Source organism: Canis lupus, chromosome 3, assembly GCF_003254725.2.
Source record: "Canis lupus dingo isolate Sandy chromosome 3, ASM325472v2, whole genome shotgun sequence".
NCBI lineage: Eukaryota > Metazoa > Chordata > Mammalia > Carnivora > Canidae > Canis > Canis lupus.
Genome location: NC_064245.1, coordinates 73,436,595 through 73,463,869, shown reverse-complemented (window position 1 = coordinate 73,463,869; position 27,275 = coordinate 73,436,595). Strand labels below are relative to the sequence as shown.

Here is a 27,275-nt window from a genome sequence, read left to right as displayed (position 1 = left end):
TCTTCTAACTTCTGTCTCTGTAATATCTTTAATGCCCATCTCCCTGTCAGATCTCATTGCCTCCAGCCAAGGTTAAACTATACCTCTCACCTTGAAAAGTTTTCTAACTGGTTTCCCTACTGGCAGCCTCTTCCCTCACAAATCTGTTCTTCACTGTTGCCAAATTTTTTTGAAGCATACCTCATTTGACTCGAACCTCATCATCTCACAGATAAAGGACATACTTCCTCCTTGATAATTCAGTAAGAGCATCATTCAAAACCCTCTTCTACTAGATTTTAAGACCTTTGAAATCAAGATCTGTGTCGTTAATTTATTTATTTATTCTTTGATTTAAATTTAGTAGATATTTGAATGCTATGCACTATATCAGGTGTTAGGGATATAGTGGTCCGCACCCTGATAGATATTATTGTCTGTTTTCTTTTTTAAGTTCTTTCTGCATACAGCACAAAGATGTGTTGAATTTACATAAACAGGTTTTTTTTTTCCCACATTTATAACATTCGCTTTTTATGGAGTTGGAGGAGAGGTACAGAATATCTGATATATTTCTGAAATTAAAGCTTAAATTTTACATATTTTCTAATCTGTGTAAATTATTTTCTGCCAGCATTTTGAAATGTTTGGAATTTAAGAGTTCATGGAATTATATTAGTTTTCAAATGTTTAAGCCAAATTCTGATAAAAGACCTATTTTGACTAAGTTTTAAAAGTATCCTGGAACATCAGACTTTAAAAGATTCTTTGAAATCATGTGTTGTAACTCCTTCTCATAGTTGAAGGAAAACAAAATTATTGAAGTGTTTATGCAATCTATATTACACATAAAACTACAGGAATAGATTCATTATAGTTGATTACTCATAAAACAAATATTGTTGTCTTAAAAACTCTATGTGAAGAAAGGTTTGTATAATAACAATTACCCATATAACCCAGTTATTCAGTAGCTTTGATTTTTATTGTGGAGTAAAGCTGTGCCTTTAGAAGTCACCCTGTTAAAGTGAGCTCGTCTACAGTTTATCTTAATGACATTTCAGTGTTGCTGTTACAATACTGAATAGAGTCAGCTCATAAATTCATAAGCTAACATTTGAGCAGAGTTGAAGCAGAAATTGCATGTGGACTCTTTAATTACATTTTGAAAAATGTATTCATAATCAACACTTTCCCATTTTAAGTAGTTTGAGCTCTACCTCAAGTTTCAGGAAAGCCAACTTATTAAACTAAAAGAGAGGTACAAAGTATAATTTGATAATCAGTTTGAAGAAAATATTGGTCACCCTGAAAAAACATTGGCTATTTAGCCATTAGATTTCAAAGTGATAAAAAAACTTCATGCCTAAAGAATGAAATAGAAGAAGGAAATTGTTAGAGTAACATGTTGTGATTTTTCTCTTAAGCTGAAAAAATAAATACTGGGAAGGTTTTGTCATCAGAAGTAAATGTGTTTTTTTTAATATTTTAAAAATTAGTCTTTAATAATTTCAAAAATGTATATATTTTTATTATTTCTCATAATTGTTGGATATATTCATTCATTAGAGAACTATTTATTGAGCACCTACTGTCTGCCAGATACCATGCTTAAGTACAAAGGCTATAATGAGTAACCAAAGCCCTACTGGAGCTTACTTTGTAGTAATGATAAAGACGGTAACTAAAGGAATAAACATCTAGTATGCCAGGCAATGATAAGTGCTATGAAAGGAAGTTCAAGAGTCAGGGGATAGAGAACAGGGAGGGATCTAATTTATAAGGAGTAGTCCATGCAGGCCACTTTGATAATATAACAATATACTGACTTTTATTTTTTTTCTTTTTGATTTTATTTATTTTGAGAGAGAGAGAGAGAGAGAGAGAGAGAGAGAGCACCAGCAGAGGGAGGGGCAGAGGGAGAAGCAGATTCCTGGCTGAGTGAGGAGCCCCACTTGGGGCTCGATCTCAGGACTCTGTGATTGTGACACAAACTGAAAGCAGAGGCTCAGCCGACTGAGCCACCCAGGTGCTCAGTATAATGACTTTTAATATGTATTGATCTTGTATAAAATAGTTACTGTAAGAAGTACTTCTCATCAGAGCTGAATAGTTTTTGAGCAAAACAATTTTTTATTGTTTGGCAAAAGTTGATGAGAAAGAAGGAAAAGTTTAAGTTAAATAAATGCTAAGAGACTCCTGGTGGCTCAGTTGGTTAAGCGTCTGCCTTTGGCTCAGGTCATGATCTCAGGATCCTGGGATCGATCCCCAAGCCGGCTCTGTGCTTAGCATGGGTCTGCTTGTCCCTCTCTCTCTGTTGCTCCCCATACTCTCTCTCTTATAAATAAATAAATTTTTTTTAAATGGTGTATTTCATGCCATGAAAGTGTTCATTCTTAAGCTTACTACATATTTTTTCATAAAGTGTGGCCCAAGAATTGAGTTAAAGCTGGGAAATAATTTCCATAAAGCTCTTTCTAACATGGGGTTAATAAGCTACTGTATCAATAGATAATTTTTTGACTTTTTTGCCAGAATGAAGATTTTTCCCCAAAGTACCCATGCTTAGACAAGCTTAACCTTAGGCAAAACTATTAAATAGAGATTTAGCTGTAAGGGATTTTGAGCAAATTCTGTCCTTGAAGACTACTTTCCAACTTCGCTTGCCTAAATTCTCTCCACTTGCCAGCATTTCCCTCATTCAATTTGACATTTAGAATTTTTGTGGCCATATTAGTCTTTTATTTTTTAACTCTTATTAAAATGTTCTACTTTACTATAACTGTTATTTTATCCTCTTTCTAGGTCCTTTTTTAAAATTTTTTTATTTATTTATGATAGGCACACAGTGAGAGAGAGAGAGGCAGAGACACAGGCAGAGGGAGAAGCAGTCTCCATGCACCGGGAGCCCGACGTGGGATTCGATCCTGGATCTCCAGGATCACGCCCTGGGCCAAAGGCAGGCACTAAACCACTGCGCCACCCAGGGATCCCTCTAGGTCCTTTTTTAAAATTGTTTTAACTTTTTAAATATTTTATTTATTTACTCATGAGAGACACACACAGAGAGGTAGAGACATAGGCAGAGGGAGAAGTAGTCTCCCTGGGGGGAGACCAATGCAGGACTCGATCCCAGGACCCCAGGATCATGACTTGAGCCAAAAGCAAATGCTCAACCGCTGAGCCACCAAGGTGCCCCCTCTTTTCTAGGTTTTTATTTGTTTTTTTCTTTGATTATAATTGCTAGAACGTAAGAGAATATACTGGCAAATTTTTTAACAGCTGGATCTTTATTAACTCTGTCACTTTATTTCTTAATTCTTTAGTTTCTCCTCTAATCTTTATTATTTCATGACTCCTTTTAGAGGGCTGATTTGATTTTCATCTTGAGCAGACTGCTTAATGCATGCCTTTCCTTTTAAATAATCGATGCATTTAGAAAGTTATAAATCTTACAACAGAAGGAGTATCCCTCCTCCTGTGATTATCTAAACCATCCACTGTGCTCAGGTGCCTTCCTCCCCTTCTATCAAAGTCTTCACTGTTTTTTGCTTCACTGCTTCTCCCTACAATCATCAATCTCATCTTCCTGCTGGACTGTTTTCATCATTCTAATATGTTCCATATTTTAAAAAATCAGCAAATAAGCAAATCCATTACCTCAGTTCCTCACCTCTTCCAGCTCCAATCCCATTCTGCAGCCTCACCGTTCAGATTTTCTGAACAAGTTGTGTATACACTTCCTCTCTTATTCCTCTCATATTCCATTAGTTCTTAATCCCACCACAGTCTGGCTTTGTCTGCACCCCTTTTACTGAAACTGCTCCTATCTGATTTGGCAAAATCTTTATAGTGACAATTCCAGCGGACATTTTTCTTTGCATGTGGTTCCAAGCCTCTTATTTGATATTGTGACTATGCCTTTTGTTGTGAAACACCTTTATCCTTTGACTTACCTGACACCAGATCCTGAGGATTTTCCTCTACTTTATTGGTTATTCCTTTCCAGTCTCCTTTGGTGGCTTCTCCACTATTAGACTTCTCTTAGAGTTTTTTGGAGCTTAGATCTAAGTTCTGGGAACATTTATCCAACTATCTGACATCTCCACTTAGATGTCTCAAAGGTACATGTAACTTAACATAATGAGAAATGAACACCAATTTAAAAAATATAACTAATGAGGAAATGTAATAAAATGGATATAAGGTAAATATACTCAATACTTTTTGTTAAAGATCTTATTTATTTGAGACAGAGAGGGGGAGAGAGAACACAAGTGGGGAGGAGAGTCAGAGGGAGAGCTCAGTGGGGAGTCTGATGCGGGACTCCATTCCAGGACCCTGAGATCATGACCTGAGCCAAAGGCAGACGCTTAATGGACTGAGCCACACATGCGCCCTTCAATACTTTTATTATAATAGTAATAACCATGTGGAAATGAAACTAGAAAAAATTATTGCATTTACTATGGTGACAAAAAAAGAAAGTTGAAAGGACTTAATAAAAAAATTTAGTAAGAAAAGCATAGAACCTATAGTTAAAAGATTTTAAAATCTTATCGGTGAATATGAAATCTGAATAAACTAAACAACATATATGCTTAGAAGTGAAGCCTTAATCTCATATAATGCCAATCATCTCAATTAATATGCAGGTTTAATGTAATTCCATTTAGAATCTTATTAGGGTCAGAGCTTTTTGTTGAGGAGAAGATTGGGTAATGTTACTTTAACATATATACAGAAGGGTAAATATCTAAAATTAGCTTTAAAAATAAATTTATTTTTTGAGATTCATTTCTTTATTTTAGGCAGGGAGCAGCAGAGAGGGAGAACAAGAATCCCAGGCAGTCTCCCTGCTGAACACAGAGCCAACAGGGAGCTCAATCCTGCATCCCTGAGATCATGACCTGAGCCTAAATCAAGAGTCAGATGCTTAACTGACTGAGCCATCCAGGCACCCAGCTTTAAAAATTATTTTAAAAGGATATATGTGGAAGTAGGAACTTGCTTTAACAAATATTAAATATCTTACAGATAGATTATAATTAAAATACTGTACTTTTGGCATAAAAATAGGTAAATAGTAGAACAGAATTAGCACCCCAAAATTGATCTCTGCATATATGAGATGCTAATTAATAACAATACCTCATTCAGTGGAAAGAGTGGTTTACATTAAAATTGATAGTAGAGGTCTCCTATTAGAAATAAAAAGGGCTCCAACAAATCAAAAAGGTACAGATAGCTAAATTGAAAAAAAGACAAAGAAGACTAAGCAAAAGCCCTTTCACAAAGAGGATATCCAAATGCCTACTAAACATGAAAAGTTATCCAACGACTATTAATAACCAAAGAAATGCAAGGTAAAATCAAATGGGATTCCACTACGCACTCATCAGGATGACTAAAATTAAAGATTGACAACACCAGTGTGGGCTGCCTGTGGAGTAACTAGAATTCTCATATGGTTGCAGGAGTATAAATCAGTAATAGCAATTAAAGTTGAACATATGCATACCTTCTAATCTAGCAGTTTTGATTCTGTACGTATATACTTCATAGGAATGCGTATGTATGTGCATCATATAACACAGACAAGAACGTGCATAGCAGCATTACTTGCAAGAGTCTCTAGAAACAACTAAAATGTCTGAGCTACAGAATGTATTTTGATGCTTGTATGTTTACCTGTGGCACTCTCTGGTCATCCAACAACTATACGACTTCCAGAAGCCTTTTTTGGGGGTAGGAGCAGAGGCTTGGTGCCATGCTTGTTGAGACCCACAAGGCTAGAGTGATTGGAGCAGCTTCTCTCTGGGCAGTGCCACCTGGGCTAACCTCTGAGGATGAGTAAGACCTTAAAACCAGAGACCTTGGGACACATACAGTATATAAAAGAGAGAGCAACATAATGTAGACTCTGTCTTACCTGATGAAGCAGTATGTTCTTGTTGGAAAATAGAAATAAAGTTGGCTAGGTAGAGTGGAGTTGGAATGGTTGATATGAAGGAGTGGGATGGAGGTGAACAGACAGGAACAGCATCGTTTTACTCTCGAATGCATCCTGCATACCACTGCCAAATTAATTTTCTAAAACATTGCCCTGTTCAACGGTCCACTTAATATTGCCTGTGAGTCTTTATACCTTTGCTTTATGTTCAAGGTATTTTATCTCATCGTATTCATTCCAGTTTATGTCTTATTAGTCCTTAAAATTAATTAGGTATGTCTGGCTGGTTGATCAAACTGCCATTTTTCCCCCTCTTTCTTTGTCAGTATGCTCACTGCATGCTTTTATTAATATGTTTCTTCCTTTATGAAATCTATCTTCATTCTTTCTATACAACTTCCTATTCCCAGAGGCCTTCTCCCTAATGAAACTGGCCCGTACCACTCCACACCATCCCAATATCTCTTTTTCTTACTGTATTTATTATTTGTTCTACCTACTGGGGACAAAATTATAGAGAGCTTTTCATGACTCTCATTCTTATTTCCCTGAATAATTTTTATTCTTCTAAAGAGCTGTGTGAAGTTAAGATCTATGCCTCCCAATCATTTTGTAAGCCTCCGAAGCAGCCTCTTTTTTTTAGTCGATTGATAATAAGCATTGTCTTTTGATTGAAATAACATTAGATATTGAGCACCCCAAAAACTTAATTCTGTATTTGTAGATCACAGTATATTAATATTGCAGGATTATCATGTGTCTTCTATTTAAATGGTCAAGTACTTTTTGTTTCAGTAACTCGGTTTAAGTCTTTTTGAAGGGAGGAAGTAAGATATTATGTAACTGTGTCCCCCACAATGCCTAGCAGAGTGTCTTGCTCACAATAACTACTCAGCATTTTAAATTTTGATTTTTTAAAAATTTTCTTCCTCAGTTTGCCCTAACTGTAACCATGTTCAGACCATTGTTTTGTTTTGCTAACGACAGAGGGCACCATTAGGGTACTCGTACACCCAAGAAATAATCCTGTCCCAGTCCTTGGTAGCTTTCTTGAGCCACACTCTCCTCTTTCTAAATGGTGTCACACAATTTTGGAAATTATACTAAATCAAAGCCACCCAGTCCTAACTATAGAGCAATGTTGGCTTCAAGTTATTTATTTGACAAGAGAGTAAGTACTGTCATATTTTGATCCTTTGTAGTTTTCAGACTTTTTCTTTCTCCTTGTTCTTATCCTTTGATCAAATGAAACCTTACCCCAGATCTTACCATGTTAATTAAATACACTCCTTTCCCGAAGGAAGAAGATAGAAGCGGAAAGCAACAAACTGGAGCCCCACCTTTGTATTCCTCCCTCCCCTGCCATCTAAAGAGCACAGCTTGAAAGTCACAATAACTCATCTAATTAAAACATGCTTTTTAAAAAAAATGCTTATTTTGTGATATGTCATTTAGGAATTTAGTATCAAAATGGAAACATTTTAGTTTGACAGTGATTTTTATGTACAAAGGAAAATGTTCTGGAATAAATTCCTGGTTTCAGCAGTGAAAGAGTTAATATACTAAGCAGCAGAGACTGAGATATTGCAATGGGATAGTGCTTTCTGTTTCTGTCATTTGCGGTTTAAGAAAAGAGGGTGGTGTTCTGCATTTGAAAGGACTTTAATGAATGCTGTCAGTGTTCGTGGGAGCTAATGGTCAGTATGGGAAAAGAGGGGGGAAAGTGGTCTAGCTGCTTCAGGATAGGTGGATGAGAGTTTGCTCTGATTGAACGGAATGTTCCACCGTGTTTCATCGCTATTCATTCTCCTTTGTTCTTTATAATCTGCTATATTGGTATAAAAGTTAATGTAGATATATATGTGAACGTGATTTATTTCCTTTCAATCTGTTTATTGTGTACAGCAGGGCATATACTTCTCTTGTCTTGGTTGGATGCACAAATCTGTGTGCAGTGCTTTTTGCCCGTTGCCTAGACGATCACTTGGTTTCTCTGAGGATGTCTGGTTCTCGTAAAGAGTTTGATGTGAAGCAGATTTTGAAAATCAGATGGAGGTGGTTTAGCCATCAAGCATCATCTAATTCTACAGTTGACAGCCAGCAGGGAGAATTTTGGAATCGAGGACAGACTGGAGCAAACGGTGGGAGAAAGTTTTTAGATCCATGTAGCCTACAATTGCCTTTGGCTTCAATTGGTTACCGAAGGTCCAGCCAACTGGATTTTCAGAATTCACCTTCTTGGCCAATGGCATCCACCTCTGAAGTCCCTGCATTTGAGTTTACAGCTGAAGATTGTGGCGGTGCACATTGGCTGGATAGACCAGAAGTGGATGATGGCACTAGTGAAGAAGAAAATGAATCTGATTCCAGTTCATGCAGGTTGATTATTTTCTTACCGTTAGAAATGGGGTGTGGGGGTATATTCTCTATAGTGTTAATAATTTAGTATTATTATTTATTTATCTATGATAATATACATACCTCTATGTACATATACATGTATAACATCCTGGTATGCATATATGGTACTTTTGCTAGGGTTTACTAAAATGTTCTAATATTAATTTTAATTCTATAAAATTGTAAAGACAACAAGTTGCATTCATTTTGAAATATCTTGTGTTCCATATATAGATATGGCTCTACCTTGAAAATAATACATAGTAGCAATTTTATGCATCATTGCCTTGCAGTTTGCTTCATTCATTTACCTTCTATAGTTATAGCAAAACTATAGAAGACATGACATTTTACTTTGCAACAGATTATGGAGTCATTTTTTAATTTTAATGAAAATGGAAGGTTTTACAAGGAGATGCACATTGTAGTCGTCAGTAAATTTTTTTACACCATTGTAGTTACAATAATATTTTTCTTACGGTTATTTCTCTTTGTCCTATGTTGCAGCCCTCCAGACTAATGCAGAAAATACAGTAGCATGTCTCTTTCTGAGATGACAGCTTCTAATTCCCGTTACCTTCACTTCACTGAAAATTGTGCTATTTAGGGAAGTGAAGGACATTCTTCACGAGAGTTTAAGGAAACACAGGGGCTAGATATGGTCAGCTGCTGAAACAGGGAGAGGAGAAGGGAGAGTGAGTTTGAGGAGAGAACGTAAGGAAAAAAATTGGTTGATTTCTCAATGACTTTATTCATCTTCCCTTTTGAAACCTGGCTTTATCTTTGAAATGAATTTTCTTGTCAATCAGTTTAAACTTCTGTAGCATATTATGTAACAAGTGACAGCATGAAAATCATCTTTCTGGTTCATTTTCATGCAAAAATATTTCTAAATATTTAAAGGCTATTTGTCTAATTTGATTCCTGGATTCTTTTTAAAAAATTTCTCTGCAGGTTTTGATAACATTTGGAATTTGTATGTTGGTTCTTAATTATAGACATCATAAGAGATGGAGACAAAATGAGTTCATATATTCACGTATCTCTTACTTGGGGATATTTATTGCCTTCTCCTTTTCTAACCTTCAGAACATGGAATTCTGAACTGTGGTGTTGGAATAATAATAAATATAGACCAGCCATCTATAATCATTTGTATAATGGAAAGAGGGGCATATCTTTACATAGGTAACTAGTGTATTTAATTTAAAATGTTTTTAATTAGTTCGTGACTTGGCATTAGATGAATAAGAGCCACAAATAATTTTAATATGGAGATCAGTTTGAGTTAGTATGGTATGATTGGTTTGTATTTTCTTTAGAGACTTGTTGCCATAAAGAGAATAATAATATATATAGTAAAAGGTTCAGGGTTTATCATTTTTGTGGAAAACCAAAAAGTAACCATCTTTCCATTTGAAAATAAATGCAGTGTATCAAAACTATTTTAACAAAATCAGAAAAACAAAACATTCGTTCATCACCATAAATCATAAAAATCTTAACATACATCTACTACCTGGAGAGTTATACATATGCGAGTATAAAATTTATATACAATGTATGAAGTTGGAAAGGTTATACACACATTGGTTGCTATAATTTACTTCCTTACAACAAAGGTAGTATGCATAGCTAATGATTATTGACATTAAGTTATTGTATTCTTTAGTATCCATATCGAAATACCATCTTAGTGAGGTATTCAGTATGAAAGAAAAAGACTACTTTTTTTTTTTTTTTTTTTTTTTTAGTGAGAGATTGCTATATGTGTACTTCAAGGACTTAAAATTGACATTTTTACTTACAGGATATATAAAAGAAAGACAACGATATTTTAAAAAATCTAAATGTAATTGTTTTTAAAATGCTAATCAAGAAGCTTGAGAAAGTAAATAATAAGTTGGGAATAAATAGTGTACATCTGCAGTGGCCAAACTATTCCTAAAATATTATTTCAAAAATAAAATGTACTTTTAAAAGGTCTCTGAATTTTAGATAGGAGACTTGTTTCAAAGCAACTCGATATTCGCAAAGATTTGAAATTTCTATACTAATTTCTTACTGCAAAAAACCAAAAGACAAACCATTCTAGATTTAGAAATGTCATTTGTGTGTACACTACTCCTCTTCTGTTTTTTTCTAGATTAAATATATCTGATTCTCTCATCTTCCTTCAGTCCTTCAGCTCTTTGTCGTAAGGATACATTTATTTGCCCCTAGCTTTTTGATTAAGTGAGCAGTCTCTTTAGGTGGTTGCCCTTCCTCTGTAAACAAATCAAAGGCTGTCACTGTTAATGTCAAAGGAAGCTACACTGACATCAAATTTTTGTATAGAACTTGGGAACAATACTTTTTTTTATGTAATATTTACAAAAGATGAAACATAGTAAACATGCGAGTATGTTAGAGATTGGTATCTTAAAATATTAAAGACCTAACGAGGAAATATATAACATGATATATGGAGAATTTCTAATTTAAGCATTCATAATAATTAGGTAGAGCTCAGAACTTAGACTGAAATTTTGAATTATTAGAAAAAAGGGAAAACAGCTGAGCGGTTTTACCTACACAAAATCTTAGTACCCACAGTGGATCTGCACAATTTAAGACAGATGTTCAAGGCATCATATGTTGTTTATATGTTTGATTAGTTGCATTCTAACTAGGAGAAATGTCAACCTAAGCCCTTTGACTTCTGCTAATTTCTCCTGCCACACATCTAAGTGATTTTAAAGTTTTCATCTTTTGGAGGCACCTGGGTGGCTTGGTTGGTTGAGAGTCCACCTCTTGATTTCAGCTCAGGTCTTGAGATGGAGCCTCACATTCAGTCCTATGCTGAACATAGAGTCTGCTTGTGATTCTCTCTCTCTCTCCTGCTCCCTCTGCCCCTCCCTGCTCTTGCTCTCTAAATAAATAAAATCTTTAAAAGTTTTCATATTTTTTAAAAGATTGTATTTATTTATTCATGAGAGACACAGAAGAGAGGCAGAGACATACGCAAAGGAAGAAGCAAGCTTCCTGCAGGGAGCTGGATGCGGGACTTGATCCCAGAACCCTGGGATCACAATCTGAGCTGAAAGCAGGTGCTCACCTACTGAGCCACACAGGTGCCCAGAAGTTTTCGTATTTTAGCTTAGATCTTAGGCCTGTAGCCTAGCCAGCAGTTTCTCCATGGGAATCATCTAAGTCATTACTTTGATAGTGAAATACAATCCTTATTTTTCAAACTATGAGGAATTTTAGACACTAAGGGGGATTATCACTGTGCAGTAGGTTTCTAATACCTTAATTCAGGATGAATTTTTTCCAGGGCCAGAAAAGTTTACATTGTGACCCACTGTGTGAGCACATACAGTACAAACACAGTTTACACTTCACTTGACGAGCCAGCTTTGAAGTTATGGAATTTTTGACATCTTAAGAGAAATTACACTATTTCAAGCTTTGTTCATAGAATTTAATATTTTATATGTCAGATCTGTATGTCACATATTTAGTCTATGTGTAAAATATTACTGTGCTTTATAAATACTCAAAAACAGCAATAGCTAATACTAGCTGGGTGCTTAGTATCTGCAAAGCACTGTTTTAAGCATTTCATTTAATTCATTTAATCTTCACAACAAATTTCTGAGATAGCCAGAATTAGCCAGTTATTCTAATTTTATAGATGAGCCAATGAGGAACAGAAAAGCTAAATAACTTGCTCAAGGTCAGTAAGTGAAATAAAACTGCCTTAAAAAAAACTTTATATCTTTACAACTGTTTTAGATTTATAGGAAAATTGAAAAACAGTATAGTGAATTCCTTTATACCCCACACCCAGTTTCTCCTATGTGTAATATATTAGTATGGCACATGTGTTACTTAATAAACCAATATTGATAAATTATTATTAACAAAAGTCCATACTTTATTCACATTTTCTGAATTTCTACCTAATGTCCTTTTTCTGTTGTAAGATCCCATCCAGAATACCACGTTACATTTAGTTATCATGTCTCCTTTGGCTTCTCTGGGCTGCGATAGTTTCTCAGACTTCCATTGTTTCTGATGACCTTGGCAGTTTGGGGAGTGGGGTCAAGTGTTTTGTAGAATGTTTTCTCAATTGAGATTTATATGATGTTTTCTTTGTGATTAAACTGAGGTTATGAGTTTGCAGAGGAAGGCCACAAAGGTGTAAAGTGCATTTTCATCACATCACATCACATCAAGGATGCATACTATCAGCCTGACTTACGCTGTTGATATTGACCTTGATTATTTGGAAGTAACTGCATTTTGAACCCAAAGAATTAAGATGTCGATTTCATGTTCACACACCAGTAGGCAGCTGTCTATGACTGTTTCATCACCAAGTTCAACTTGGATTAACATAATAGTTGATGATTCACTCTAACCACTTTCACCTTCTCTCCTCAGCTAATTTTCTCAGCCTGTTCTTGAAAATGCCAAGCCTAGCTTGCTTACAGGTATAGTCTTTTTTTTTTTAAAAAAAGATTTTATTTATTTATTCATGACAGACAGAGAGAGGGAGGCAGAGACACAGGCAGAGGGAGAAGCAGGCCCCATGCAGGGAGCCTGACGTGGGACTCGATCCCGATTCCCCTGGATCACGCCCTGGGCAGAAGGCGGCGCCAAACCCCCGGGCCACTGGAGCTGCCCCAGGTATAGTCTTTTAATGGGGCCACAACTCTTCAACCACAGCCATCTATCTGACTCGTGTTACTTGGTGGCTTATTCCCCCCATATTTCAACTGCAGATGCACAACACTCTTCTTTGATGCCTCTTGAAGGCATTTAGGGCTTCCTCATCTCCCAACAAGGAGTGATCTTTACCTTTTCTCAAGTGCTACCTTCTTTTTCTTGACCTTCTTTATGTTATCTCTGCATCTTCTTGTTTGAACCAGTGTATTCATTCTGGTATAGTTTGTTGAGATGTGAAGAATCACATCTTTTTTTTTTTTTAAGATTTTATTTATTTATTAATGAGAGAGAGAGGCAGAGACACAGGCAGAGGGAGAAGCAGGCTCTGTGCAGGGAGCTCGACGTGGGACTCGATCCTGAGTCTCCAGGATCAGGCCCTGGGCTGAAGGCGGTGCTAAACCGCTGAGCCACTGGGGCTGCCCTAATTCTGGTACAGTTTGAAATGAAATCCTCAACATTTCCACATGAAGCGAATTCTGTTCCCAGAATTGGCAAAGAAGCTCAACTATAATGCGCTAGTACCTGGGAAGACTATATTGCATGTCCTCCCTCACATGTAAATGTCCAAGCCATAGCTGGAATTCCTTTGACATAAACCTTGGAACATCTTCTCACAAGACACTGTGTGTGCATTTGCAGGTATATGCAGGCCTGTGTGTGCACATGTGAGTGTTAAATATTTTCTCTACAGTTCAAGGAGCTCATGTACCTTCTGAAGCATCTCTGTCTGCTCTTATCACTCTTACTTATCAGGTTTTTTTAAAGATTTTTATTTATTTATTCATGATAGACAGAGGCAGAGACACAGGCAGAGGGAGATGCAGGCTCCATGCAGGGAGCCTGACGTGGGACTCGATCCTGGGACTCCAGGATCACGCCCTGGGCCAAAGGCAGGCACTTAAACCGCTGAGCCACCCAGGCTGCCCTTACTTCTCAGCTTTAAGCCACTGAAGTTCACTGGGTGATTTAAACAAAATGGGGATTTACTGGAATTGTATTAGTTCCCAGAACTGCTGGGAAAGCTGAAGAATCGGCCTAGGACAAAGAATAGGCAGTTCAGTTACACAACTGGCCCTTTTAACTTCAGATTTTCCAGGCAGAAGAAACTGCCTTTATGCCGCTTACTGCTTATATTTCATTTTTATCCATTTGGAACTAGATAGTGAGGTTTTACATTTTTTAATATTAGGTATATTAGGCATGAAAACAATCACACACACACACCCTACATATACACCCATATGTGCATAGCCATGTAATTTGGTCATTTAACTTTAGGGAGCCTATTAGTAGAGAATAGGCTAAGATGAGAAGAGATTCAGAAATACAGTGACTCAAATAAAACAGGTTTATTTCACTATTTCCTAACAGATGGGCAAGTGGCTCAGGGCAGATAAGGAGCTCTGCTTCACAAGTTCACTCAGAGACCAAGATGCTTTCCATACTGTTTCTCCATCCTGTAGGGTATTATCCTTTCTTTATGTTCAAAGCTAGCTTACTCAACTCCCTCTCTGCATTCCAGCCTGTGGGAAAGCCCAGCAAAAGGAAAGGGAGGACGTTAGGCCAATAATACAAGTTGCATGTATCAGCTCTGTTGACATCCTATTGGTGAGACCTAGACATGTGGTCACAATTAGCTGCAAGGAAGACTCAGAACTACTGTAATCTTTATCTGCATAGCCAAGTGTCCAGCAAAACTCATTACTGTGGTAGAAGGAAAGAATGATCTAGGAGTTATAATCAACAGGTGCAAGAGGTGAAGATAGCTGAACAGAATTCTTCAGAACGGATTTTTAAACTCCCCCCCCCCATTATGTAATATTTTGACCATAGAGACATTGGAGAGTAGAAATAGGTAAAAACAGAGGGGATCCCTGGGTGGCTCAGCAGTTTGGCGCCTGCCTTTGGCCCACGGCGTGATCCTGGAGTCCCGGGATCGAGTCCCACATCAGGCTTCCTGCATGGAGCCTGCTTCTCCTCTGTCTGCGTCTCTGCCTCTCTCTCTCTCTCTCTCTCTCTCTCTCTCTCTCTCTCTGTCTCTCATGAATAAATAAATATTTTTTTAAAAAAAACAGAACAACCGCTAATAACCCTGCCACCCCAAAATAACAGCCACTGACAATCTGGGGAAGTGTCCTTCCAGTATATTTTCTGTACGTGTATAATAAAAATATGTATCTTTAGAGTGAAAATCTGAGCCTTACTGTAGATACTATTTTTTTTAAAAGATTTTATTTATTTATTCATGAGAGACACACACACACAGAGGCAGAGACACAGGAAGAGGGAGAAGCAGGCTCCATGCAGGGAGCCCAATGTGGGACTCGATCCTGGAACTCCAGGATCATGCCCTGAGCCGAAGGCAGACGCTTAACTACTGAACCACCCTAGCGTCCCTACTATTTTGTAACCGACTTTTTTACTCTAATGTAAATATTAAAATTAGGACTCTTGTCACACAAGACAGAAACCCAACTCAAACTGATTTAAGCAAAAACTAGAAATTTTTTATTGATGTAAGTAAATAAAAAATCCAAGAATAGATCTTAGCTTTATTCATGGCTGAATTCAGATACTCAAATAACACTAGAAATCGATTATTCTCCCTGTCTAGACTCTGTTTTCCTTTGTGATGGGATTTTCTCACGCAGGCTCTCAGTGTGGTAGCAAAAACCACTTGCAACTGCAAGTTTACTTTTTATTAGCAACCTCGGTGGAAAGAGAGTGACTCTTCTAGAGTGCCAACCAACATCTTAAAATTGACTCTGATTGGCCTTATTTGAATCATGAGTTCTGTCAAACAATCATAACTGCCAGGAGATACAATACTTTTACTAGCCAGGTCCCAGTCCCTTGTTTATTTTTGTCCAGGGGAAGATTCATCTCTCCCCATGTCATGTGGACTGACTTGGGGAATGTATGGTTTCCCAAAAGGTAGAAATGAGTCTCTCACCATAAGAAAGAATCCTGGAGAGGCAAAAACAATGTCCACTAAAACAGTTCTCCATGTCATCCACTTTTTAAATGGCTGCATCATCCTCCTATGCACAGATACATCTCTTGTTTAACCAATGTTCTGTTTCTTTTTGGGATTTAGATTGTTTCCAATATTTTCCTGTTAGAAACAACCTGTGAGGGCAGCCCTGGTGGCTCAGTGGTTTAGGGCCACCTTCAGCCCAGGGCATGATCCTGGAGACCGGGGATCAAGTCCCATGTCAGGTCCCCCTGCAGGGAGCCTGCTTCTCCCTCTGCCTGTGTCACTCCCTCTCTCTCTCTGTCTCTCATGAATAAATAAATAAAATCTTAAAAAAAAAAAAAGAAAAGAAACAACCTGTGATAAACCCTCCATATAGTGAGATCTGTATACAAACATGATTGTTTCCTTTGGATAAAGTCCCAAGGATGTGCGCATTTTTAGGATGTTTGATTTATATTCTCAAAGTTATTTCAGGAACATTACTATTATTTTCATTCTCAGGAGCGTTGTATAAAATTGTCCCCTGGCCCTTCCCCTTCACACTGGCTATTATTTAAGAAAATTTGATTCTTACAAACATTTAATTCCCTTCACTGTAGATATTCTGGCCATAGTACCAGGACAAATGCCTTTAAATTCCAAAATCAAAAATCTTTGTCTTGAGAAGGGAAGAGGTGAACGTATTCTTTTTTCCTTCCCTCTTGTCGTTTCTCCGTATATACCTGCTCTGTCCTCCCCTTAAAGGAGACACCCTGAATCCTCTTTTACCTTACCCACTTAATTCCAAGGCACATTTCAGATCTCACTTCGTACGTGTTGCCTTTCCAAACACTAGCTCATATTGATCTTTCCCTTCTCTGTATTCTAATAGCAATTATACTCCAATTGGGGATGTACAAAATGATCAGCTGGAGAGATGGTAAAAATAGAGCTTCTATTTACATTTCATTTGATGCCTTTTTTATTCAAATGTAGTTGACATGCAATTTTAGTTTCAGGTGTACAACAGTGATCATTTATATACATTATGAAGTGATCACTATGATAAATCTAGCTACCATCTGTCACCATACAAAGTTGTTACAATATTATTAACTGCATCCCTTTATCCCTTTAAAGCTTTTTTTTTTCTATGTTTTAGAATACAAACAATAATTGTACAGTGGTATCTATCTTTTATAAACTGATAAACATCCATATATTTGGGCACATGCTTAAAAGTATACAGGAAAGGATATGCATAAAAAAGATTTAGAAACTGTTAGCCTATACAAAGCAATTTACATTCTTATTTTACATTTGTGGTTTTGAATATTTGTAGAGAATGCCAAAAGATTCATGATACGGTAGTTTGCACTTTTGCAAAAGCATGAATTCTGAATACCAAAAGCTATGAGGCAGATAGCTGGGAGTAAATCACTTACCGAGGGAGTGAGCCAAACAGACCAGTTAGAATCTCAATGCAGCTTTGTTTTCTACTCAAATCTACATACAATGTAATTCTTATGAAGTGATTTTTAAAACTTATTTTGAAAAATTACTCCATGAAGAAAGCCTAATGCAAATTCTGATGACAAAAGTGAAGAGCTCTAAGTCGTTTTTACTAAAAGGTAGTATTAGTCCTGGAACATACTTTGTATGTGTATATGCAAGTGTGCACATGTATGAAATCTGAAGGGCTAGGCAATGTTGCTATTTAATTTTTTTTTTTCCAGTTCATGAAACTTGACTCTTCAGATTTCTTCACTAAAGAATCCTCTCTTTCTTTGCATCTCCACAGTTTCTAACAACTGGTGCAATATCGCATAATAGGAGTTGCTCTGTAAATCGTTGATAACTTGATTCTGTTTGATACTTGCCTCTTTTCTATGTTTAGGTGTTTTTCTGACTTACAAGTTCATTGCCTACTGCAGAGGGACAATAGGCTAAAAATTAAATGTTTCGTTATAGCCTGCAAATATTCAGCAATGCATAGTTCTCTACAGTGAACATCTCCTATGAAAGATTTTAATGATTTACCATCCTAGTAACATCATATAAATAAAATGAAGCAGAGAGGTTAGATGTATTCCCTCTATAATCATGTAAAAGATGGAGTAGAATATATTGAAAGAAGTATATATTAAATGCTCCATAAATGGCCTATTCCCAAATATTTGTATTGTGTGTTGTGATGTCTGTCAGGTTTACTAAAAGACCACTTTAATTAGGAAGTATGAGAATTAATTATAAAATTGATAATGCTGGGGATCATTTTTTTAAAAGACAACCAACCAACCAACCAACCAGCCAAACAGCATTATGTAAAGACAAAAGATAGGCATTTCCATTTGCCATTGAAAACCTAGGTTCTACCAACAGTAGTTTACCTTGACTATGTATTTATTGTGTGCTAGAGCGGTGCATTCATCATTTCATTTAATGATTCCCCCATGAGGTATCCACTAAAGAAAGTACCATGTGTTACTTATTCCCGTTTTGCTATTGGAAAAAGTTAATAGAACTTTCTGCATTGACAGAAATGTCCTATATCTGCACTATTCATTTTGGCAGCCATTATCCTCCTGAGATTGAGTATTTGAAATATGACTCGTCTAACTAAAGAACTGAGTTTTTAACATAATTGTAATTAAATTAAAATAGCACAATGAGGCTAGTGGTAATTGTATTAGACGGCACAGCTCTAGAATTTTCCTAAAATGTTCTTAACCACTACACTACACCTCTCCAATTCAAATCTCCAAACCAAAGCACATAATAGGAAAAGAAGTAATAAGGAAATATTAATATTGTAAATTACACGGAGCCATAGTATTAAAAGCAGTCTGATTAGTCAGGGATATAGATGTGACCTCTGTTCCTTGGAAACCTAAAAGACATCTTGTTCTCATACCCAACAAAGGGGCAGCCACATAGCGGTATTTTGTCTAAAATTCTTAATTCTCTTTTCTTTCTGTGAGATTACCTTCATTCATATTGTACTATCATTCTCCTTTCGTACCCTTAGCCCTTGAGCTCACTGATACCTTAAGGGTAAAGGCCTAAGAATTTCCATTTATTTGTGAGTGGTTTGGGCAACACTCTGAAGGCTTCCTTTTTTTTTTTTTTTTTTTTTTTTCTCTGAAGGCTTCCTGATCCTAGCTTTGTAACTGGCTGCCTATGTGTCTTTAGTGGATTACTTTGTCCATTTTAGGCTTCAGATTTTCTCATCTCAAAATAAGGGAATTGAATTAAATGCATAGGTTCCTCCTAGATGTAAAAATTCTGTATATAAATTTTTAATGGCCAAGATCCTGTAATTGTATAGTGATGCAGTAATTTTTTTTAGTAAATTCTTGTATTATTAAAATTATATATATAAACTCCCAAGTTTCTTAAAAACAAAACAAGAAATGCCAGAAAGCTGTGCAGCTCTTCAAGTCTTTTTTTTTTTTTTTAAGATTTTATTTATTAATGAGAGACACAGAGAGAGGCAGAGACACAGGCAGAGGGAGAAGCAGGCTCCATGCAGGGAGCCTGACATGGGACTTGATCCCCAGGTCTCCAGGATCAGGCCCTGGGCTGAAGGCGGCACTAAACCACTGAGCCACCTGGGCTGCCCCACTTCAAGTCTTTTTAATAGCTCTGTTTCTTACTTTTTCATGCTCCTTTTGTGAATGGGTGGCTTCACTTTTCCATAGGATACAAATCAGAAGCCTGCATTCCTTTTGTAGCAGTGGATGGAAGTGATTTCTGTACCCAGAAATCTCAGTGAATTAATTGTCACAATGAAATAATATGCTTATTTAACATATGATGGCAGTAGAAGTCTTGAAAGCAAATAACAAAGTTTGAAATGTTATTTTAGAAAAATGTTACCGTTTGTTAACATGTTTAGATATAAATGATTTTTGATGTTTTACCTTTATGCTCATTTTAAAAATAACAAATATTCCATTAAGTTCAACTAGTTCATTTAAAATATTTAAGTCAAAAAAATTCAGTTTACACATGTTTGAAATAAAGTATCTATGGTATAAAGTGGTGCTTTGAACCTGTAAGTTCATCACATGCTAATTTGTGTAATCTCTTCCTCAAGTATACACCACTGCTTTTCAGCCTGTGATGTGTGTTCAGATCATCTGTAGGGCTTTCAAAAAATGTAAGTTCGGGTTCCATCTCAGACGTAGTGAATCAGTCTTAGGGAATGAGGCTCTGAACACAGATGCTGAAAGTGTCCTCAGGCTGTTCTTACTCATTCCAGAAGTTAAAGAGCCAAGCATCCTGAAAGTTCTTGATAGGAAAAGGTATTGCTGATTTATTAATTAGGCTTATATACCAACATCAAAACTAGCCTTGTAATCCTATTATAAAATTCTATTGGTCTTTCAAAAGTTAACACTGATTAGCATTTATGTTTGGATGATGGCAATTCATCACTCAAAAACATTCAACTAACTCAAAAACATTCAACTGTCTTGCCACCAATAAGAATTTAATATAAGAAATGTAATACAAAATATAGGAACCCTAAGAAAGAAGTACTTGATTTCCTTACTTAATCTTGTTCTTGAAAGAATTTGTGGTTTATGAAAATTAAAAATTCTAATTTTCTTTCATTATTAGATTAGTAAAACTCTTCTAATCATTTGTCAGTATTTTGACAATATAAAACTTCATTTTATTGCAATATGTTTTAAATCTTCAAATTGTTCTTCACCAAAATTACCATCATCTGTCATTGCTCATATTATGTTTTCTCCTAGATTTTATTTTATTTTTTTTAAATTTTTATTTATTTATGATAGAGAGAGAGAGAGAGAGAGAGAGAGGCAGAGACATAGGCAGAGGGAGAAGCAGGCTCCATGCACCGGGAGCCCGATGTGGGATTCGATCCCGGGTCTCCAGGATCGCGCCCTGGGCCAAAGGCAGGCGCTAAACCGCTGCACCACCCAGGGATCCCTTCTCCTAGATTTTAAAATGATTTTTAATTCTCATTCATTTCTGTAAGCAACCTATAATTACACATTACTCAATATAGTTTTATAATAATTCTCTTAGATGTTGAGTATCTTATCCTGGGTTTTCCAAGTCCTTACACCAATAATATTCATAGTGTATAAACACATGCATTCCAGATAATATATATTTTGCTTGTATTATTGTTATTGACAATTATTTTCCAAGAACATTTTTGTATGCATTACATATTTGTATGCATTAAAAATGTGTTGGGTGGGAGAATTTAGGTAGAGTTTCTGCTGAAATGGATAAATCTCCATACAATGCGAGAATTCTTGTGAGTGTAACTTATGTGAATGTTCTTACCTGGGTGACCTTCCATGTGTATGTTTATCTGTTCCTTCCTCTAAGCCCTCCTCTTCACTCAGCTCCTGTAAAGAGAAAGAAAGCACGAGAAAGGAACACCTGCTCTTAGCCACGGTACCCTGGACGTGATGCAGTTTGTTTCCATTATAAGACCACACCTGTCTTAGAGAGGCTGGTAATGCGGTCTAGTTATATTCTCCAAAGAAAAAGAAAAAGGGCTTTAAAAGTGAACACATAGTGGTCTCTGTGACAGCCCTGTCTCTGTCATGAACAAACTGCGTGACTCCTGGCAAAGCACTTAATCTCCATGGCTTCCCTTCTCTACTTTAAAAGTGAAAGATCCAGTGACTTTCTTTTTTGATAGGATTATTAAATGTTTATATTAAGAATAATCTCAAGATACAGTGAGGATTGAATCGACAAAGCATTTGTCAGAATCATAATATCCCTAAAAGTGGATCTGACAAGAAATGAGAATTAAGTTATGGTGTTATTGGTAGTTAATTGCATAGCCAATGGATGTTGATTACATGATTCAAGTGATCTGGTGGGGGACGGTGCAGGGAGGGGTAGACCTAGGACTTAGTTCCTAATAGTAACCCTTTTACTTTTTCACCATTTCCATCAGTAAATCAAATGAAACCATAGAACTCCTACTTTCAAATTAATGATTTGGAAATTTCATATAATGTTTAGATACCTAAGTTAGGCCATCAGATTTCTTTTACCTATAATATAAGTTACAGGTTATCTGGGCTTTTGAAGACAGGCTAGAGAGTCAAATGAATTATTTGTAACATTGTTTTTATTACAGTATACGTTGACCCTTGAACAATGTGGGAATTAGGGACACCAACACCCATACAGTAAAAAATCCACATAGAACTTTTTACTCCCTGAAAACTTAACTAGTAATAGCCTGCTCTTGACTGGAAACCTTACAAATATTATGAAGAGTCCATAAAATTTTTGTGTTTTACGTATTATATACTATATTCTTACAATAAAGTAAACTAGAATAAAGAAAATGTTATTAAGACTAATATAAGGAAGAAAAATACATTTTTAGTACTGCACTATGTTTATTGGAAAAAATCCATGTATAAGTGGACCCAGACAATTTAAGCCCATATTGGTCCAAGGTCAACTGTGTTTTATGTTCTAACAGTTATCCTATAAATGAACTGTGGACTATAACCCATTTTTAAGTTAAGGATGGCTTAGACTTATGTTTCTAAAATAGTTTCATTGCCTTTCTGCTTCCAAAGAATGATCTCTTATACCCTTAAATATAATGTTAGGAGATATACTATCATTATGAATATAGCTTGGCTCTTTTTCAACAGAGAAATTATTTTGACCAGCAAAAAAATCTCAAAAATAGACACCACAAAGAATATATGTAGTAATTAACTAACATGTCACATTCACTCACAATTTTTACAAGACACACCTAGAATTTGAGCCATCATTGAATTTAAAAGCCAAAAATGATGAATGATTACATGTTACTATTGACTGGCAGCATTGATGACTTCTAGTACATTTAAAGGTTTTTAAAGGACTTGATAGAAAAGATCTTTTCAATGTGATAGCAATATTTCAAAAGATGTGTTGTCTTTCTTTTCAGGACTTCCAATAGTAGTCAGACATTATCATCCTGCCATACTATGGAGCCATGTTCATCAGATGAATTTTTCCAAGCCCTTAATCATGCTGAACAAACATTTAAAAAGATGGAAAACTATTTGAGGCATAAACAGTTGTGTGATGTAATTCTAGTTGCTGGTGATCGCAGAATTCCAGCGCATAGGTAATTGTTTTCTAAATCTCTATATGTGAGAAATATTTCCATACTAATTTACTTATATGTACATTGAGATATTGCTCCAACTAACTATTCCATACGCTTTTGGAAAGGGATATCTTTCATGGGATTTCTACGAAGAAAACAGTGCACATGAAATTATTATATATTAAATGACCCCAAAAGAGTCACTTTCCTTTGTAGAAACACAAAAACAAAACACACTGACCTCAGATCAGTTAGTATTACTTGGTATAGATTTCAGCTTCTATGAGCAGTTTTTCTCTTAAATTCTACCAATTAAATAAGCAAACTCAATGGAAATTTGAGCTGAATATTTAGAAGCAGAAAACCTAGTGGAATGAAATGGCAAAAACTGCAGTTTTAAAATAGCAACATCTATCCCAACTTCTATTTCCTGATCTCCAAGAAGTAAGAAAAGCAGTGATGTTAGGGAACAAAAGCCTTTAACACAAATAAAGTACTATCTTTTTTTAAATAAGAAAAGAGATGTTTAATAAAGAACAATTCATTATGTTTCTTTTGATAATTCCATATTGAATTGTTCTGTATTAATCACTGTTATGACCCCTAAGGGTTTTTTTTAAATGCTTTTAAAAACTAATTACATTCTGTCCCAAAGATTTTCTTAAACTTTCCAAAGTGGAAGTGAAATCATTAGGAAAAAATGGGCTTGGTCTTAGTTCCCAGTGATTCAGTGGGCATACATTTATTGAGATGCTATTAGAACATGACAAAAAGTTTGTGTTATGAGCGTGGGTTTATTAGAAAAGATGAAGATGCCTCAACCTGCATTTTATTAGAAAAGATGAAGATGCCTCAACCTGCATTTCAGAGACATCTCAAATTCTTTGTTTCTACAACAGAGTTCATTACTTCACTACCACATATGTGTGAACTCTTACCATCTCATTCTGGTTACCAGTGGCAGAAACTGCAAACTGGTCTCCCTGTTTTTACTCTCTTCCCCTACATTCTGTTTTCTGCAGCTATCTGAGTGATCCTTTAAAATAGAACTCAGATCTGGTCACTCTTATGATCGAACTTTCCAATGACTCCTCACATTACTGTGAGAGCCCAGTGGCCTGTGTGATGGCCATTGCCCTCTGACATTCTGTCCTTGCGCACTCTGTTTGAACCGCATGTGTCCAAGGACCTAGAGCAGTGCCCAGTACTTATTAGGTGTGAATTTCTTTAGTGAGTTGATGAATAAATAGGCAATTCTCAGAAGAAACCTGAACAATCAATATCCATTTGAAAAGATCTGTAGTCTCACTAGCAATCGGAGGAATGAAGATTAAAATGACAACGAGACACCATTTAACACATTGCAGATGGCCAAAAATTTTAACATCTGACAATGTTGTGGGAAAGTGTTCTCTCTCGTACAATGCTGCTGGGGATCTAAATTGGCACAGCACCTTGGAGAGCAATCTGGCAAACCACCCCGCAGTGTACTCCTGGGACGGAGGAGAATGGAAGTAGAGGGGAACGCAAGGGAGCTTCAACTGTTCACTGTTCATATTTCTTTAAAAATAAATAAATACATACATACATACATACATAAAGTAAATCTATATAAATGTGCCAACATAGAAATATCTCCAAGACATCAAATAAAATCTACGTTTCAAAATGTATATTTATAACCTATTTTTGTTCATATAGGGCTATCAAAAATCTGGTCAGAGATGTACCTAATATATAATAATGTACTATTATAAAAATATTATAGTTTTGTAGTGTTATAACAAAAGTATTATCATTTGATGACAAAATGTGAACATTATAATAATAATAATAAATCACAAAAATTAAAAACAACCTGCTAAAACCATTCTCAAGTTTCTCCCATATGTCTACTACTTCTACAATTAAATTGAATAAAAACAAAAACCAAATAAACCTTAGGTTATTTCCAAAAGGGATAAACAGAAAATAACCTTTATGATTTTTTTCTTTTTTTATATAGTCAGTTTAACACTGTGGGCTTTAGCTTTTCTTCTGGATGTTATAAAATGGTATTTGAGTAATGAATGGGTAAATCATTTACCTCAGCAGAAAATTTTCAGTAATGGTAATTTATTACTCCATGGAAGGAACTAGAGCATAAAGCAATTTGTCAAACTTAAAATGCATTTCCCAGTACCATGCACTTTCTGTGGGTAACAAATTTTAAAAAGAGAGGGAGAGAGAGAAGAAGCAGTATTTATTAATGAACATCAACTTTAATGTGGTCACTGATTTTTTTTTTCTTCTGGTACGTTCTCAGATTGGTGCTCTCCTCTGTCTCGGATTATTTTGCTGCCATGTTTACTAATGATGTCAGGGAAGCAAGACAAGAAGAAATAAAAATGGAAGGTGTTGAACCAAATTCACTCTGGTCTTTGATTCAGTATGCATATACAGGTAATAAATCTGAAAACATAAATCTAAAACCTCTTAAAATTATGTTGTATAATTCGATTTCAGTTTCCTGCTTTTAGTAAAGCCTGCCATACATAGCTAACAGTGAATTCTGCTATTGTAATCATCACTCCTGGTGATACCTTTATAAAAGTTAAAATCTCTATATTAGAATCTTTAAAACTGTTGTTAAGGGTGGCTCACTAGGTTAAATGTTTGCCTTCAGCTCAGCCCATGGTCCCAGAGTCCCGGGATGGAGCCCCCCATCAGGCTTCCTGGTTGGCAGGGAATCTGCTTCTCCCTCTCCCTCTGCCTACCACTCCCGTACCCCCACTTGTGCTCTCTTTGTCAAATGGATAAATACAATATTTTAAAAATGAAATAAAATGATTGTCATACTTAGCCTTATGATTGGTATTTTTAAATGTTAATATAATAATTAGATGACTTATATAATGTTTTTAAATTATTGCACCTAAAATTTGAGAGTTATATATAATAGATATGCTACTTAATTAAAGCATCATTTAAAAATTCTGAAAATAAACCATTAGTTTTTTATTTTAATAGAAGTCACAGAACTAATCATGTTTTTTCACATTTTGTACTTTGTCTTTTCAATCTGAAATCATCTAGGTCTAGAATTCATATAAGGAGCTCTTGTGTAGAATTATTACTGTTAACACTGATTATTTTATACATCAAAGTTATACAGTTCTATGGTTCATGGAATGTCTTTTTGTCATTAAGGCCGCCTTGAATTAAAAGAAGATAATATTGAGTGCCTGCTGTCTACAGCTTGCCTCCTTCAGCTTTCACAGGTTGTGGAAGCTTGCTGTAAGTTTTTGATGAAACAGCTTCACCCATCCAACTGTCTTGGAATCCGTTCTTTTGCTGATGCCCAAGGTTGTACAGATTTGCATAAAGTGGCTCACAATTATACTATGGTATGTATTCTCTGAGAAGCAGAAAGTCATATGCTCTTTACCTCATTCCTTAATGCTGCAGGTTTATCTACGTGCTGCTGTTTTCCCATGGCTCTGCCACACGTCTTGAGGTTCAGGTTCACTGTCTATTGCAGAACATTTTCATTGAGTTATAAGGAGAGAACACCAAGTAATATTTCTCCTGGATCTATGAGTCCAGCCTGAGTTGTTACAGTTGCTAAAAGGCAGAGCAGTGGTCAAGGACTGTCCTATTCAAGATTTTTCAGATCTACTGCATTGCAGAGCAAGATTTCCCCTACGTTTTACTTTGTAGCACTGGATGAATTTCAGAATGGCCCACATATTTACAGATGGAAATTGGTGACAGTGATTGTGGGGTATTGGTGCGGTACAGACAATAGGATCAAAGGGAGGCTTTTTATTAAAAAATTATATGTAAGAAGTGATTATATGTAAGATTATATGTAAGATAATTGTAAGAAGACAATTGTAAGATTATATGTAAGAAGTGTTTTTTAGCTATGTAGAAAGATGTTCTTATGAATTGAAGCAAATTATGTGCTCAAAATAAATCGCAGAGGAGGTTCTCATTCAGACTCAGGAGGATAATGGATATAGATTGATCTAGGATAGCAAGAAAAGAAGGGCATATTGAGGGCATATTGTTAGGACCAGGCCCCATAATCTTCATAGTACAGGGACATGGAGAAGTGGGGATATCTGGATTTTTAAGGAATGACCATCTTGTTACACTATGGCAGTTAG

General features: G+C 35.9%; 1 protein-coding gene and 1 long non-coding RNA gene across 8 annotated transcripts in view; one reads left to right on the top strand and one right to left on the bottom strand.

The window, feature by feature from the left end:
* The window catches only part of KLHL5 (kelch like family member 5), an 88,398-nt gene that overhangs the window by 10,595 nt on the left and 50,528 nt on the right, over positions 1–27,275 (top strand). For 3 of the 7 annotated variants that reach the window (XM_025438654.3, XM_035714507.2, XM_025438653.3), the window contains exons 2-4: positions 22,960–23,142; positions 25,430–25,566; positions 26,314–26,510. In XM_025438654.3, coding sequence (XP_025294439.1) covers positions 23,000–23,142; positions 25,430–25,566; positions 26,314–26,510 — 477 coding nt within the window. In that variant the 5' untranslated portion in view covers positions 22,960–22,999. Of the gene's footprint in view, positions 1–7,931; positions 8,312–9,421; positions 9,521–12,984; positions 13,007–22,959; positions 23,143–25,429; positions 25,567–26,313; positions 26,511–27,275 lie in introns of those variants that run through there. The other 4 variants (XM_025438652.3, XM_025438651.3, XM_049108680.1 and 1 more) reach the window with 3 other exon arrangements.
* Positions 8,132–27,275, bottom strand: part of LOC112654174 (uncharacterized) — a 72,628-nt gene continuing 53,484 nt past the window's right edge. The window contains exons 2-4 of the long non-coding RNA XR_003132845.3: positions 21,330–21,394; positions 8,812–9,001; positions 8,132–8,271 (exon numbers count right to left, since the gene is read on the bottom strand). This is a non-coding gene — a long non-coding RNA (uncharacterized LOC112654174). The remainder of the gene's footprint in view (positions 8,272–8,811; positions 9,002–21,329; positions 21,395–27,275) is intronic.